The 17143-nt window shown below is 39.4% G+C and overlaps 1 protein-coding gene across 1 annotated transcript in view; it reads right to left on the minus strand.

Annotated features, from left to right (window-relative positions):
* Positions 1-252: 252 nt before the first annotated feature.
* LOC129654238 (complement factor H-like) overlaps positions 253-17143 on the minus strand; it is a 65914-nt gene continuing 49023 nt past the window's right edge. Inside the window, 2 exon segments of the mRNA XM_055583755.1 lie at positions 253-264; positions 349-455. Of these exon segments, the coding sequence (XP_055439730.1) occupies positions 253-264; positions 349-455 (119 nt within the window).

The following is a 17143-nucleotide window of genomic DNA, read 5'->3' on the forward strand; positions in this document are numbered from 1 at the left end:
CCATGGTCAGAGGAGCCTGGTGGGTTACTGTCCATGAGGTTGCAAGGTGTCTGAGAGGGCTGAGGGAATAAGCTCACGACCAAGCACACAGAGGAACAAAGGACATTGCTCAATGCAAAAAGTCCAAATCACAATATAAACTTACCAGGTTGGGAAAATTGTGTTCGATCCAGAAACATGAGGTTCTACTCCTCCTGGATCTACCTTCAGCTTGGAACCACCCCTCTGTTGTTGGAGATAACGGTTTTGCAGTTAGTTCTGGGTCTAGAGAAGAAGAGGAACAGGTTAGCAGGAATCAAACAGGATTTTCCCTCTGGATCACCAGATCTCCACGTGGAGATCTCTCACCAGATCTCTGTCTCTAACTACACTGGGCACTGTCTCACTAGTAGAGCTGGAGAAATCTTCTTGTTTCTGATTTCCCACTCTAATTTCTATGGGCAAAAAGGGAAAAGCTGCAAACCAAAAGAGTGTAAACATAGTTTATAAGCGCTAACCTCTAAGATGGCATAGCAGTGTGTAGAAGGTGGATGCAGTACTTGGCAACACCAGTACATGAACAGTGTAATTCACCATTGTCCACCGCAATAACAACAATGATGCTTCTACACAATATTAAATCTGTCTCCTAAAATGAAGATTCCTTTGTTCTCATTCTACAGACTGAAGTTAAAACTTCCAAGAGTCATCATATTTATATTTGGTGACATTACTACCTTCTTTAATCTAGTCACAACTCCACACAGGTGTCTTGTATTTTGAAAAAGGGAATGATTTTTCTTTTAAACCGTAAGGGCAAAGAGGAAAATGTAGTTAAAAATTTACAAGTGTATTTATGAGACTCAAACTAGAAAGAACGATGAAGCAATCCTCAAATCAGACTTGAAAGTAGACTCTGTTGAAATTATAAATTTGTTTTTCTACACTTGATAATATATCTGCCTTGTCTTCAGCCAGCAATGAAAAAGTCCATGTCCCTTTCCTTGTGGGGTTAACCTAAATTTCATTTCCAAGTGGTCAGAATCAAGAGGGATCTCACACTTAATCAGTTCCTGCTGTCTTCTATTAACCTTTATAGGAACATGGAAAAGTACAAAGGAGAAACCTCAGAGAATATCCTTATCCAAATCTAGTTTCCTGCCCACATCATGTGGCAATGGACAATGACCGTTTGGTGGCTGAGTTCAATGTCCCCAGGCTGTGTTCATAACAGTCTCTGTGCCTGACAGTTCAATGACATAAGAGGCTTAAGATAAAAGATAGTTACTTTCCACTTCCAGGAAAGGGAAATATCCATTTTTCTGGTGAAAAGACCTTATACTATGACCTAAACCTTGCACTTTGGCAGAATAAGAAATTGTAAGCCTGGAAAAAGAATGTTATTAGTCATTGCACATCTTAACAACTGCAGACAAAATTATAATCAACACAACCTACTACTAATACTTGGTTAAAAAAAGAAATACAAGAAATCAAGTTCTTGCAAAGTTAAATAGAATTTTTTTCTGTTCAATCATTTTATAGCCATTGATACAATACAGTGCCAATATCTTATCATCCCAACAAATTTCCAACATGTTAAGGTTTGCAATGTTGTAATTTTCAATAAAAAAATATACTTGGTGTTTGTCCCCTTTTTGGGTACAGAACTCTAGAAACTCTTGGAATTTCCTATATGTCTTTTGCTATGTTAACACAGTGACTTTTGGAAATCTTCTAATGATGGAGGCTAGTTGCCCCAGAAACCAACCATATGACTAGATGGTTGAAACAACCATCCTCCCCTCCTGATGTCCAGCAAAGGGCAAGAGCCTAGAGGTTTCATCAGTTAGAAATGGTGAATAAATAAATAATTTATGCCCATGTAGTGATGCCTTGGTTCTGAGAACCTGAAGGACTCATAGCTTAGAGGAACTGGCAGTGTGGAGCCCTGGAGAGCATGGAAGCTCTGCACTTAATAGGTTCCTGCTGCTTTCTATTAACTTCTAGCACAACTTGCCCTGGGCCTCCCTTCCATTTGGCTGTCGTGAGTTAATCCAATGAATTTCTTTTGAGTTCCATGAGCCACACTAGCAAAAACTGAACCTGAAGACAAAGTTGTAGCTACATCCAATCTTAATGATTAAACCAGAAGTGCAGGGTCACATGGATTTGTCATCAGCTTCTGAAGTGGGGAGGGTGGCATGTTGTGGGACTGAGCCCTTAACCTCTGGGATCTGAAAATGTTTCAGATAGATGATATTAGTATGTACTAAATTATAGGACACTAAGCTTGTGTTGGAGAATTGCTTGGAGGTATGGAGAAAAACTGGACATGGAACAGACTGGTTCCAAACAGGAAAAGGAATTCGTCAAGGCTGTATATTGTCACCCTGCTTATTTAACTTATATGAAGAGAACATTATGAGAAACACTGGGCTGGAAGAACACAAGCTGGAATCAAGATTGCCAGGAGAAATATCAGTCACCTCAGATATGCAGATGACACCACCCTTATGGCAGAAAGTGAAGAGGAACTAAAAAGCCTCTTGATGAAAGTGAAAGAGGAGAGTGAAAAAGTTGGCTTAAAGCTCAACATTCAGAAAACGAAGATCATGGCATCTGGACCCATCACTTCATGGGCAATAGATGGGGAAACAGTGGAAACAGTGTCAGACCTTATTTTGGGGGGCTCCAAAATCACTGCAGATGGTCACCGCAGAAATGAAATTAAAGACACTTACTCCTTGGAAGGAAAGTTATGACCAACCTAGATAGTACATTGAAAAGCAGAGACATTACTTTGCCAACAACATCCATCTAGTCATGGCTATGGTTTTTCCTGTGGTCATGTATGGATGTGAGAGTTGGACTGTGAAGAAGGATGAGCACCGAAGAATTGATGCTTTTGAACTGTGGTGTTGGAAAAGACTCTTGCAAGTCCCTTGGACTGCAAGGAGATCCAACCAGTCCATTGTGAAGATCAGCCCTGGGATTTCTTTAGAAGGAATCATGCTAAAGCTGAAACTCCAGTACTTTGGCTACCTCATGCAAAGAGTTGACATTGGAAAAGACTCTGATGCTGGGAGGGATTGGGAGCAGGAAGAGAAGGGGACTACAGAGGACAAGATGGCTGGATGGCATCACTGACTCGATGGACGTGAGTTTGAGTGAACTCCCGGAGTTGGTGATGGACAGGGAGGTCTGATGTACTGCAATTCATGGGGTCACAAAGAGTCAGACATGACTGAGCGACTGAACTGAACTGAACTGAACTGACGGGGAAAAAACAGACACATCATGACAGAAAAAATCATCAAACTACTTGAATAGCATATTTCAGTTGGGATAACAAATAGTCTTGTCCTCACTGGGAATAAACTTACAGCTAAATGTGGTAAGTGAAAATATTCAATTTCACAAAGTCAATTTTGCAGTTTCAATTAAGCTTCTTGTTTTCCCTCCCACTGTTTTCTTCATATGTTGTTGTTGTTGTTGTTGTTCAGTCACTGAGTTGTGTCTGACTCTTTGCAACCCCATGGACTGCAGCATACCAGGCTTCCCTGTCCTTCCTTAGTACCATTTACTAACTTGAAACCTGCTTAGGTTTGTTGTAACTTGCTTTAATGGAGCAAACATGGTTTATTTTTATGGCTGCAGTCATCAAGACAGTGTACTGAAAGCAGAGACATCAGATTCCTGACAAAGGCCCATTAAGACAAGGCTATGGTTTTTCCAGTAGTCATGTATGGATCTGAGAGTTGCACCATAAAGAAAGTTGAGCACTGAGGAAATGATGCCTTTGAATTGCAGTGCTGAAGAAAACTCTTGAGAGTCTTTGAAGTGTAAGATCAAACCAGTCAATCCTAAAGGAAATCAATCCTGAATATTCATTGGAAGGAGTGATGCTGAAGCTCCGATACTCTGGCCACCTGATGCAAAGAGCTGACTCATTAGAAAAGACCCCAATGCTGAGAAAGATTGAAGGCAAAAGAATGGGGCGGCAGAGGATGAAATGGGTTAGATAGCATCATAGACTCAATGGACATGAAACACTTCAACAGACAGTAGAGGACAGAGGAGGCTGGCGTGCTACAGTCCATGGGGTCACAGAGTCAGACACTGGTTAGTGATTGACCAACAGCAAACCTGAAACCTGACCTTGTATAAGTAACTGAACTGTGCCACATCTTAAAGTTTTAGGGGAGAATTTCCAGCTTCTTTTCTTTTTTTAAAATATTTCTTTGTTTTAATTGATTCATGATTGCATTACAATATTGGTTTGAATCTGTCATACATCAACATGAATTAACCATAGTTGTACATATATCCCCTCCCTCATGAATCTCCCTGCCATCTCTTATCCACTCCCACCCCATCTAGGTTATGGGCCTACAACACAGAGCCCTGGTTTGTGTTGCCCTGAGTCATACAGCAAATTCCCGTTGGTATCTCTTTACATATGTTAGTGTATATGCATCCATGCTACTCTCACCATTCATCTCACCCTCTCCCTCTTCTCCCCGACCCTTGTCCATAAGCCTGTTCTCTATGTCGGTATCTCCATTGCTGCTCTGTGAACAGGTTCATCAGTACCATGCTTATAAATACATTAATATACAATATACATTTTTCTCTTTCTGACTTACTTCACTCTGTATAATAGGCTCTAGGTTCATCCACCTCATCAGAACTGACTCAAAATGCACTCCTTTATATGACTGAGTAGTATTCCATTGTATATATGTACTATAGCTTCTTTGTCTATTAAACTGTCGACAGATATCTAGGTTGTTTGCATGCATGTCTATCGTATAGAATGCTACAATGAACAGTACAGGTGTCTTTTTTTGTTTTGATTTCTCCAGGGTATATGCCTAGTAGTGGTATTGCTAGGTCGTAGGTTGTTTTTTTTCCTAGTTTTATTATAAGGAATGTCCATACTATCTTCCATAGTGGCTGTATCAATGTACATTCCCACCAGAAGTGCAGAAAGGTTCCCTTTCTCCAGACCCTCTTCAACACTTCTTCTTTATGAATTTTTTGATTACAGCCATTTGGTCTAGTATGAGGTGATATCTCATAGTAGCTTCGATTGGCATGTCTCTAATAATGAGTGCTGTTCATGGATTTATTAGCCATCTATAGGTCTTCTTTGGCGAAGTGTCTGCTTAGGTCTTTTGCCCACTTTCTGCTGGGCTTGTTTATTTTTCTGCTATTGAGTTGTATGAGCTGCTTCCATATTTTGGAAATTAATAATTCAGCAATTGTTTCCTTTGCTATTACTTTGTTCCATCCTGAGGGTTGTCTTTTCACTTTGTTTATAGATTCCTTTGCTGTGAAAAATCTTATAAGTTTAATTAGGTACCACTTATTTATTTTTGGTTTTATTTCTGTTATTTTAGCAGGTAAGTCATGAAAGATCATGCTGTGATTTATGTCATACACTATTCTGACTACGTGTTCTTCTAAGAGTTTTACAGTGTCTGGCCTTAAATTGAAAACATTTAGTTTTTACCCATTTTGTGTTTATCTTTGTATATAGTGTTATGAAATCTTTGAATTTCATTCTTCTGCACATAGTTGTTCAGTTCTTCCAGCATCAGTTATTGGGGAGACTATATTTTCCCCATTATATATTCGTGCCTCCTTTTTCAGAGACCAGGTGCCCATGGATGCATGGGTTTCTCTCTCGCCTTTCTATCTTGTTCCGTTGTTCTATACTTCTGTTTTTTTTGCCAGTGCCATGCTCTCTGGATGACTATAGCTTTGTCCTATAGGCTGAAATCACATAAATTGATTCCTCCAGCTCTACTCTCCATTTTTTTAAAAAAATTCATTTATTTTAATTGGAGGCTAATTACTTTACAATTTTGTAGTGGTTTTTTGTTATACGTTGACATTAATGAGCCATGGGTTTACATGTGTTCTCCATCCTGAACCCCCATCCCCCCTCCCTGCCCATCCCTCTCTGTCATCCCAGTGCACCAGCCCTGAACACCCTGTCTCATGCATCAAACCTGGACTGATGATCTGTTTCACCTATGATAATATACATGTTTCAATATATTCTCTCAGATCATCCCACCCTCACCTTCTCCCACAGAGTCCAAAAGACTGTTCTATACATCTGTGTCTCTTTTGCTGTCTTGCACATGGGATAATCATTACGATGTTTCTAAATTCCATATATATGGGTTAGTATACTGTATTGGTGTTTTCCTTTCTGACTTACTTCACTCTGTATAATAGGCTCCAGTTTCATCCGCCTCATTAGAACTGATTCAAATGCAGTCTTTTTAATAGCTGAGTAATATTCCATTGTGTATATCTACCACAAATTTCTCATCCACTCATCTGCCAATGGACATCTTGCTTGCTTTCATGATCTGGCTATTATAAACAGTGCTGCGATGAACATTGGAGTACACCTGTCTCTTTCAATTCTGCTTTCCTCAGTGTGTATGCCCAGCAGTGGGATTGCTGGGTCATATGGCAGATCTATTTTCAGTTTTTTTTAAGGAATCTCCACACTGTTCTCCATAGTGGCTATACTAGTTGCATTTCCACCAACAATGTAAAAAAGTTCCATTTTCTCCACACCCTCTCCAGCATTTATTGCTTGTAGACTTTTGGATAGCAGCCTTTCAGACTGGTGTGTGATGGTCCCTCATTGTAGTTTTGATTTGCATTTCTCTGATAATGTCTATTCTTCTTTCTTAAAATTACTTTGGCTTTTGGGGTCTTCTGTGTCTCCATATAAATTGTGAAATTTTTTGTTCTAGTTCTGTGAAAAATGTCACTGATAATTTGATATTGCTTTCAATCTCTAGATTGCTATTTCACCATATTTCTTCTTCCAACCCAGGAGCATGGAATATCCCTCCATCTCTTTATGTCGTCTTTCATCCATTTCTCATATTTTCTGTATATAGTTCTTTTCTCTCCATAGGCAGGCTCATTCCAAGGTATTTTATTCATTTTGTTGCAATGGTAAATGGGATTGATATCTTAATTTCTCTTTCTGATTTTTCTGTGTTATTCTATAGGTGTATAAGTGATTTTTTGTGTATTGATTTTATAATCTGTGACTTTACTAAATTCACTGATAATTTCTAGCAATTTATTGATAGTATCTTTATGGTTTTCTATGTACAGTATCATGTCATTTGCACATAGTAGGAGTTTTACATCTTCCTTTCCAATCTGGATTTCTTTTATTTCTTTCTCTTCTCTGATTGCTGCAGCTAGGAATTCCAAACTATGTTAAATATTAGTGGCATGAGTAGGCACCCTTTTCTTGTTCCTGATCTTATAGGGAATGCTTTCAGTGTCTCACCATTGAGAATGTTTACTGTGTGCTTGTTGTATATGCCCTTTAATCATAAATGGGTGCTCAATTGTGTTGAAAGCTTTTTTCTGCATCTATTGAAATTACCATATGGTTTTAGCTTTCAATTTGTTAAAATGGTGTATCATATTAATTGACTTGCATATATCCAAGAATCCTTGCACCCTGGAATAAACTCAACTTGATCATGGTGTATGATGTTTTTATTGTGTTCTTGAATTCTGTTTGCTATAATTGTGTGGAGGATTTTTGTACCTATGTTATCAGTGATATTGACCTGTAATTTGTGTGTGTGTGTGTGTGTGTGTGATATTAGTGTCTGGTTTTGCCATCAGTGTGATTGTGGCCGCGTAGAATGCCACAATAGAGGAATATAGAGGAATGTTTTCCTCTGCAAGTTTTAGGAAGACTTTGGAAGGATAGGTGTTAGCTCTTGTCTTAATGTTATATGGAATTCACCTGTGAAACCATCTGGCCTTGGGCTTTTGTCTTGGGGGAGATATTTGATCACAGTTTCACCTTCAGTGTTTCTAATTGCCTTGTTCATAATTTCTATTTCTTCCTGGTTCAGTCTTGAATTGAAGGAGGTAGAACTTTTCTAAAAATCTGTCCATTTTCTTTAGGTTGTTTATTTTCTTAGCATAGAGTTGTTTATATTAGTCTCCTTGATCTTTTTTATTTCTGCATTGTATGTTGTAACTGCTCCTTTCTCATTCCTAATTCTGTTGATTTGATTTTCATCCTTTTTTTCTTGATGAGCTTGGCTAATAGTTTGTCAATGTTCTTTATCTTCTCAAAGAACCAGCTTTTAGTTATCAGTCTTTACTATTATTTCCTTCACTTCTTTTTCTTTTTGTAATATAAATTTATATATTTTAATTGGGGGCTAATTACCTTACAATATTGTAGTGGTTTTGCCATACATTGACATGGACCTGCCATGGGTATACATGTGTTCCCCATCCTGAACCCCCCTCCCACCTCCCTCCCCATCCCATTCCTCTGGGTTATACAAGTGCACCAGCCCCGAGTGCCCTGTCTCATGCATTGAACCTGGACTGGTGATCCATTTCACAAATGATAATATACATGTTTCAATGCCATTCTCCCAAATCATCCCACCCTGCCCCTCTCTCACAGAGTCCAAAAGACTGTTCTAATATCTGTGTCTCTTTTGCTGTCTTACATATAGGCTTATTGTTACCAGCTTTTTAAATTGTATATATATATATATATGTGTTAGTATACTGTATTGGTGTTGTTCTTTCTGGCTTACTTCATTCTGAATAATAGGCTCCAGTTTCATCCACCTCATTAGAACTGATTCAAACGTATTCATTTTCATGGCTGAGTAATATTCCTTTGTGTATATGTACCACAACTCTCTTATCCATTTGTCTGCTGATGCAAATCTAAGTTGTTTAGCTTCCATATATTTGTGTTGTTAGTCGATCCCCCCCCCCCCATTGCTGCTAAGTTGCTTCAGTCATGTGCAATTCTGGGTGACCCCATAGATTGCAGCCCATTAGGCTCCTCTGTCCCTGGGATTCTCCAGGCAAGAATACTGGAGTGGGTTGCCATTTCCTTCTCCAATGCATGAAAGTAAAAAGTGAAAGTGAAGTTGCTCAGTCATGTCCGACTCCTAGCGACCCCATAGACTGCAGCCTACCAGGCTCCTCCATCCATGGATTTTCCAGGCAAGAGTACTGGAGTGGGGTGCCATTGACTTCTCTGAAGGCAATGTATTTTTAATAGTTCCCCCCACCCCCCTGTAATTGACATCTAATCTTACTGCATTGTGGTCAGAAAAGATGCTTGGCATGATTTCAATTTTTTTTGAATTTACCAAGGCCAGATGTGATGTATCCTGCAAAAGGTTCCATGTGCATTGAGAAACAGGTGAAATTCATTGTTTTGGGGTGAAATGTGCTATAGATATCAATTAGGTCTAACTGGACTATTGTATCATTTAAACTTTGTGTTTCCTTGTTAATTTTCTGTTTAGTTGATCTATCCATAGGTGTGAGAGGGGTGTTAAAGTCTCCCACTATTATTGTGTTATTGTTAATTTCCCCTTTCATACTCTGTTAGCATTTCCTTACATATTGCAGTGATCCTATGTTGGGTGCATATATATTTATAATTGTTATATCTTCTTCTTGGAGTGATACTTTGATCATTATGTAGTGCCCTTCTTTGTCTCTTTTCACAGCCTTTACATTAAAGTCTATTTTATCTGACATGAGTATTGCTACTCCTCCTTTCTTTTGGTCTCCTTTTGCATGAAATATCTTTCCCTGCCCTTCACTTTCAGTCTGTATGTTTCCTTGTTTTGAAATAAGGCTCTTGAATACAGCATATATAGTGGTCTTGTTTTTTATCCATTCAACCAGTCTTTGTCTTTTGGTTGGGGCTTTCAACCCATTCACATTTAAGGTAATTATTGATAAGTATGATCCCGTTGCCATTCACTTTATTGTTTTGGGTTCGAGTTTATACACTCTTTCTGTGTTTCCTGTCTACAGAAGATCCTTTAGAATTTTTGGGGAGCTGATTTGATGGTGCTGAATTCTCTCAGCTTTTACTTGTCTGTAAAGCTTTTGATTTCTCCTTCATACTTGAATGAGATCCTTACTGGGAACAGAGAAGGCAATGGCACCCCACTCCAGTACTCTTGCCTGTAAACTCCCATGGACTGAGGAGCCTGGTGGGCTGCAGTCCATGGGGTCGCTAGGAGTCAGACACGACTGAAGCGACTTAGCAGCAGCAGCAGCAGCAGCTTGCTGGGTACACTGATCTGGTTTGCAGGTTTTTCTCTTTCATCACTCTAAGTATGTCCTGCCATTCCCTTCGGGCCTAAGGAATTTCCATTGAAAGATCAGCTGTTATCCTTATGGGAATCCGCTTGTGTGTTATTTGTTGTTTTTTCCTTGCTGCTTTTAATATTTGTTCTTTGTGTTTGATCTTTGTTAATTCAATTAATATGTATCTTGGGGTGTTTCGTCTTGGGTTTATCCTGTTTGGGACTCACTGCGTTCTTGAACTGGGTGACTATTTCCTTCCCCATTAAGGGAAGTGTTCAATTATTATCTCCTCAAGAATTTTTTCACTGTCTTTCTTTTTGTACTCTTCTTATGGGAAGACTATGATTCGATTGCTGGGGTTTTTATAACATTGTCCCAGAAGTCTCTGAGGTTGTCCTCATTTCTTTTCTTTTCTTTTCCTTTTTTCCTTTCTGATTGATTTATTTATACCATTCTATCTTTTACCTCACTAATGCTTTCTTCTGCATCTGCTATTCTACTGTTGGTTCCCTCCAGGGTGTTTGTGATCTCATTTATTGCATTATTCATTATGTAGTGACTCTTTTTTATTTCTTTGAGGTCTTTATTTCTTGCATCTTCTCAATCCTTGTCTCCAGTCTATTTATCTGTAACTCCATTTTGTTTTCAAGATTTTGGATCATTTTCACTATCATTATTCTGAATTCTTTCTCAGGTACATTCCCTATCTCTTCTTCTTTTGTTTGGTTTGGTGGGCATTTATCCTGTTCCTTTACCTTCTGTGTATTTCTCTGCCTTTTCATCTTGTTTATATTGCGGTGTTTGGGGTGGCCTTTCCGTACTCTGGCAGTATGTGGTTCCTCTTTATTGTGGAGGTTCCTCACTGTGGGTGGGATTGGATGGGTAGCTTGTCAAGGTTTCCTGGTTAGGGAAGCTTGTGTCGGTGTTCCGATAGGTGGAGCTGGATTTCTTCTCTCTGGAGTGCAATGAAGTGTCCAGTAGTGAGTTTTGAGATGTCAGTGGGTTTGGTGTGACATTGGGCAGCCTGTATATTGAAGCTCAGGACTATGTTCTTGTGTTGCTGGAGAATTTGCATGGTATGTCTTGCTCTGGTTCTTGCTGGCTATTGGGTAGTGCTTGGTTTCATTGTAGGTACGGAGCCTTTTGGTGAGCTGTTATTGATTAATGTTCCCTGGAGTCAGGAGCTCTCTGGTGTTCTCAGGATTTGGACTTAAGCCTCCTGACTCTGGGTTTCAGTCTTATTCTTACGGTAGCCTCAAGACTTCTCCATCTATACAGCACCAATGATAATACTCTAGATTAATGATGAAAAGTTTCTCCACAGTGAGGGACACCAAGAGAGGTTCACAGAGTTACATGTAGAAGAGACTAGGGAGGAGGGAAATAGAGATGATCAGGAGAAGAGGGGGAATCAAAAGGGGAGAGAGAAAGCTAGCCAGTAATCACTTCCCTATATGCTCTCCACAGTCTGGACCACTCAGAGATGTTCATGGAATTACACAGTGAAGACAAGAGGGAGGAAGAAGACTGATGTGGCCAGGAGGAGAAAATGGGGAATCAAAAGGAGAGAGACAGATCCAGCCAGTAATCAGTTCCCTAAGTGTTCTCCACAGCCTGGAACACACAAGGAGATTCACAGAGTTGGGTAGAGAAGATAAGGTGGAGGGAGGAGATAGAGGTGACCTGGTGGAGAAAAAGGAGAGTCCAAAGGGGGAGAGAGCAGTCAAGCCAGTAATCTCACTCCCAAGTAAAAATGGGTACTGACTATTGGGTTCTTAAAGGTACAAAATTGATAACAAATACCAAAAAGTAAAGATTAAAAACCTAGAGTAGGTGTTAGATTCTCAAAAATATGTTATTAAAAAAACAAACCAAAGTCATAAAATTATAAAATATATATATGAAGTTTGCTTTAAAAATATGGTCTTTTTTTTGCAGGGTTATAAAAATAGTAGGGTATACAAATGAAAATTAAAGGAGTAATGGAGGACTTTAAAATTAAAAAATTAAAAAGTGATAATAGTAAAAATATATCTAGGAATTTCTCTGAGCTATTGTGGACAGTGTAGTATCAATTCATTTTCAGATAGTTCCTTGATCCGGCTTATACTTCTTCTCAAGATCTATAGGCCCCTTCCTATGTAGTCGGTGCTAACTACAGGGTTTTAATCTGTTGCACCTGTCACTTCCAAAGTGGTTCCCTCTGTTTATTTTAGTTTCTTATGTTTCTGGTCTCTTCAGCATCTAATTTCTGCCCTGACACAAGGGGGCGATGGTGGTCACTTTTTCAGGCTCACTTGTTCAGTCGTGCTGTTGGGAGGGAGCAAGACTGCAAACAAGTATCACTGGCGTGTGTGGGAAGTGCTCAAAGTGTTTCTGCTGCCCTGGGTTTGCTCCTGCTCACCGCGTGTGTGCTTTCATTCTACACTTCTCAGGCTCTATGTTGCTCTGCCTGGAACTATCCGAGGCGGGCCCTGGGTTTCATACATTTCCCAGGTTTAAGTTTCTCAGGTGCAGATTCTCGGGTACTCCTCAAAGGCGCAGACTTATTTGGGCCTGTGTTTGATGCCCTTCCTAGGTCTGACCAGCTCAGGTGACCAGGTGCTTGGCGAGTGCAGTCACCCCCAGGCAGGGGGTGCGTCTTATCGCCTCCTCCATCCCAGCCGCTTGGTTTTCTGAGTGTACAATGGATGCCTTCTCAGGTGTGCCGGGTGTCTCTTCTGGGGAGCTGATCTCTGGCTCCAGCCCTCCCGGCATATGTCGATCCTCCAGAATCCCAAGTAGTCTTGGTTAGCAAAAAAGCCTGCTTGCAGTTTGGTAGATGATGCCTCTCTGGAGCCGCGATTGCCCCATTCTGGCTCTGGCTGCCTGCACCTGCCTGTCTCTGGCTGGAGATGGGCTGGTCCACAGTCAGCTAACTCTGCACAGTCCTTTGTTCTGTGAGCTGGCCTGGCAGTCTTTGGTTAGGGCTTTTCAGAGGATAGTTCTCTCTCTCTCTCTCTCTCTCTCTCTCTCTCTCTCTCTCTCTGTGTGTGTGTGTGTGTGTGTCTGTCTATCCCACATCAGGGTTGCTGTCTAACCTTAGTCCCCTCAGATTGCCCTCAGGGCATTCAGGCCCAGGCCTTATTCTAAGCAACGCAGCCCGCACCTCCCTGTCCAGCCCCTGCTTGCTAGTGGCAGAATCGAGCCTCTGGGCTGTTTCTCCACTGAGAGTTGCCATTGGCAGGTAATTTGTGGGTTTTATTTATTAATTTATTTATTTTCCTCCTAGTTATGTTGCCCTCTGAGGTTCCAAGACTCACTACAGCCCCTTCAGTGGGAGTGTTTCCTAGTGTTTGGAAACTTCTCTCTTTTTTACGACTCCCTTCCTGGGACAGATCTCAGTCCCTACCTCTTTTGCCTCTGTTTTATCTATTATATTTTCTCCTACCTCCTTTCAAAGACAATGGGCTGCCTTTCTGGGTGCCTGATGTCCTCTGCCAGCATTCAGAAATTGTTTTGTGGAATTTGCTCAGCGTTCAAATGTTCTTTCAATGAATTTGTGGGGGAGAACATGGTCTCCTCGTCCTATTCCTCTGCCATCTTAGGACTGCCTCCCTTCACTTCTTTTTTATTTATTTCTGCTCTGATCCTTATAATTTATTTCCATTTACTATTTCTGGCTTTTTGTGGTTGCTGCTGTTGTTCTTTTATCAGCTGATTTAGGTGTAGAGTTAGGTTGTCTATTTTATAATTTTCTTGTATCTTCAAGTAGGATTGTATTGTTATACACTTCCCTCTTAGAACTGCTTTGCTGCATCCCATAGGTTTTCTGTCATTGTGTTTTTGTTGTCATTTCTTTCTATGAATCTTTGGATTTCCCTTCTGATCCCTTCAGTAACCTCTTTATTATTTAGAAATGTATTGCTTATTATCCTTGTTTTTGTGTTTTTTGCAGTTCTTTCCCTGTAATTGATATCTAGTCCCATAGCATTCTGGTCAGATAAATTGCTTGGTATGATTTCAATGTCCTGAGGCATGATTTGTGGCCCAAGCTGTGGTCTATCATGGAGAATGAATGTTCCATGTGCACTTGAGAAGAAAGTGTACTCTGCATTTTTGGATGGAAAGTTCTGAAGATATCAATTAATCCAAATGGCCTAATGTTTCATTTAAGGTTTGTATTTTCTTATTGATTTCTGTTTTTCATGCTCTGTCCATTGGTATAAGCAATGTTATACCACCTATTATTAGGTTAAATAGGTTAAACATTAAAGCCACCTACTATTATTGTGCTATTCTCGAGCTCCATTTTTATGTTTGTTAGTATTTGCCTCATGCAAGGAGGTGCTTCTATGTTGGATGCATAGATATTTACAGTTGTTATGTCTTCTTTTCGGACTGATCTGTTGATCATTTTGTAGAGTCCTTTTTTATCTCTTGCAATATTCTTTACTTTAAAGTGTATCATATCGGAAATGAGAATTGCAACTCTGGGTTCTTTTGATTTCCATTTGCATGGGTATCACTTTCCATCCTTTTGCTTTCAACCTGTATGTGTCTCTAGGTCTGAAATGGGTCTCTTGTAGGCTACAAATATATGGGTCTTGTTTTGGTATCCATTCATCCAATCTATGTCTTTTGGTTGAAGAATTTAGTTCATTTACTTTTAAAGTAATTATTGATATATATATTTCTATTGACATTTTCTTAATTGTTTTTGTAGGTCTTTCCTTTCTCTTTTTTTACAACTTTTATAAGTCCCTTTAGTATTTGTTGTAATGCTGGATTGCTGGTCCTAAATTCTCTTCAATTTTTCTTTTCTGTAGAGCTTTTGATTTCTCCATCAGTTTTGAATGAGATCCCTACTAGATAGAGTAGGCCTGATGGTAGATTTTTTTTTCCTTTCAGTATTTTAAATATATCCTGACATACCTTCTGGCTTGCAGAGTTTCTGCTGGCTTGCAGAAAGGTCTGCGATTACTTGTATGGGTTTTCCATTGTATGTTACTTGTTTCTTTTCCCTTGATGTTTTTGATATTGTGTTTTATACTTTGTGCTTTTAATCTTTGTTTTTAATACGTTAGCTTGATCAGTATGTGTCTCAACATGTTTCTCCTAGGGTTTATCTTGTATTAGACTCTGCTCCTTGGACTTGATTGACTATTTCCTATCCCATGTTGAGAAAGTTTTCAACTACAGTCTCCTCAAAAATGTTCTCAGTGCCTTTCTTTTTCTGTTCTTCTTCTGAGACCCCTATAACTCAAACACTGTTGAGTTTAATACTTTCATAGGTTCTCATTCTTTTTCCTTTATTTTTCTCTTTAGCAGTTATTTCTGCCATTCTGTCTTCTAGCTCACTTATCTGTTCTCTGCCTCAGTTACTCTACTATTGGTTCCTCCTAGAGTATTTTTAATTTCAGGAATGTGTTATTCATCTCTATTCATTATTTATTCTTTATTTATTCTTTATTTCTTCTATGTCCTTGGTAATTGTATTAATTGTGTTAATTGTTTCTTGCATATTCTACATCCTATTTTTGAGGCTTTGGAACATCTTTTCTGTCATTATTCTGAATTATTTTTCAGGTAGTTTTCTTATTTCCTCCTTGCTTATTTGGTCTTGTGAGTTTCTACCTTGTTTCTTCATTTGTCAAATATTTCTGTGTCTTTTCTTTTTTTTTTTTTTTTCCTAACTTACTCCATTTGAAGTCTCCTTTTCCCAGACTTTAGGATTGTATCCCTTCTTCCTTTTGGTTTTTGCTCTCAGTAGGAAAGGTTGTTTCAGTAGTTTGTGTTGATTTCTTGTTAGGGGTGACTTGAGCCTGTGTTACAGTGGAGGAAGTGAGTTGTTTTATTGTTTGTTTTGTTTCCGTTTTTTTCCTTATGGAGAAGGCTGTGTGAGGCAGTATAATTTGGAGTGTCTGTGTGAATCCTGTGGCTGGTATAGTTTTTGTGCTTTTGTCTTGCCAGTTGATTGGGTAAGTTGTCCTGCAGAGTATGCCGTTGGCAGCCCAGTGATACCAGGCTCTGTTTACAGTTCTAGGCCTTCGTGGATTTTATCAGTAATTAATTTCCTTAATTTCCATGGGGGGTGGGTGCAGTTAAGAGTTCTCTCACAGTCTCAGATCTTGGACTCAATGCTCCCACCTCAGTGGTTCAGTCTCAGGCACAATCTCCCATCCTGAAGTTCTCCAGCTATTCTTTTCACTTTTTATGTCTGATCTTTTGCCCCGCCTCATTCCAGTGAGCTTAACTTGCCACCCTGGAGGCCTGGGGTCTTCTGCTGTCTCTTAGATGCTGCTTTGTAAGCATTGTTCAATATCTTGATGAGTTTTTGGTGTATTTGTGGGGAAGTTGGAAACCTCCCCATCTTTCTCCTCCACATTTTTTTCTACTTCTTTTTATGTATTGCAAGATTATATAAAATTGTGTAGAATTCTATATAAAATATCCCATGCATTTAAGAAGTAGCATAACATTTTTTTAAATGGCACAGTATTTAGAGACAGACTAATAAGAATTTAAGTTTTGTCATAACAATGGGATAGATGTGAGGTCTTCAGTGATATACTATGAGTTGTGTGGCTTCCATCTCATCTGTGAAATATCTACAATCATATACTCAGTATATGAGCTTCCTTTCTATGGTCTTCCCTCATAGCTCATTAGTAAAGAATCTGCCTGCAACGCAGGAGATCCAGGTTCAGTTCGAGGGTTGCGAAGATCTCCTGGAGAAGGAAATGGCAACCCACTCCAGTATTCTTGCCTGGAGAATCCCATGGACAGAAGAGCTTGGCATTCTACAGTCCATAGAGTCCCAAGAGTCAGACATGACTTAACAATTAAACCACCACCATACCCAGTAATAAGGCCCTTTGTGAAGATCACACATATTAATTATACAATATCTTGAAATGTAATATAGATAAGTATTCAGTTGTTACTATAACTTAGCTTTTCTTAATTTGATATCTTCTTAGGCAATTATCTTACCACTAAACATTCCTGGGGATACAAACTTCAAGGG

This window comes from Bubalus kerabau, chromosome 5 (genome assembly GCF_029407905.1).
Source record: "Bubalus kerabau isolate K-KA32 ecotype Philippines breed swamp buffalo chromosome 5, PCC_UOA_SB_1v2, whole genome shotgun sequence".
NCBI classification, from domain to species: Eukaryota; Metazoa; Chordata; class Mammalia; order Artiodactyla; family Bovidae; genus Bubalus; species Bubalus kerabau.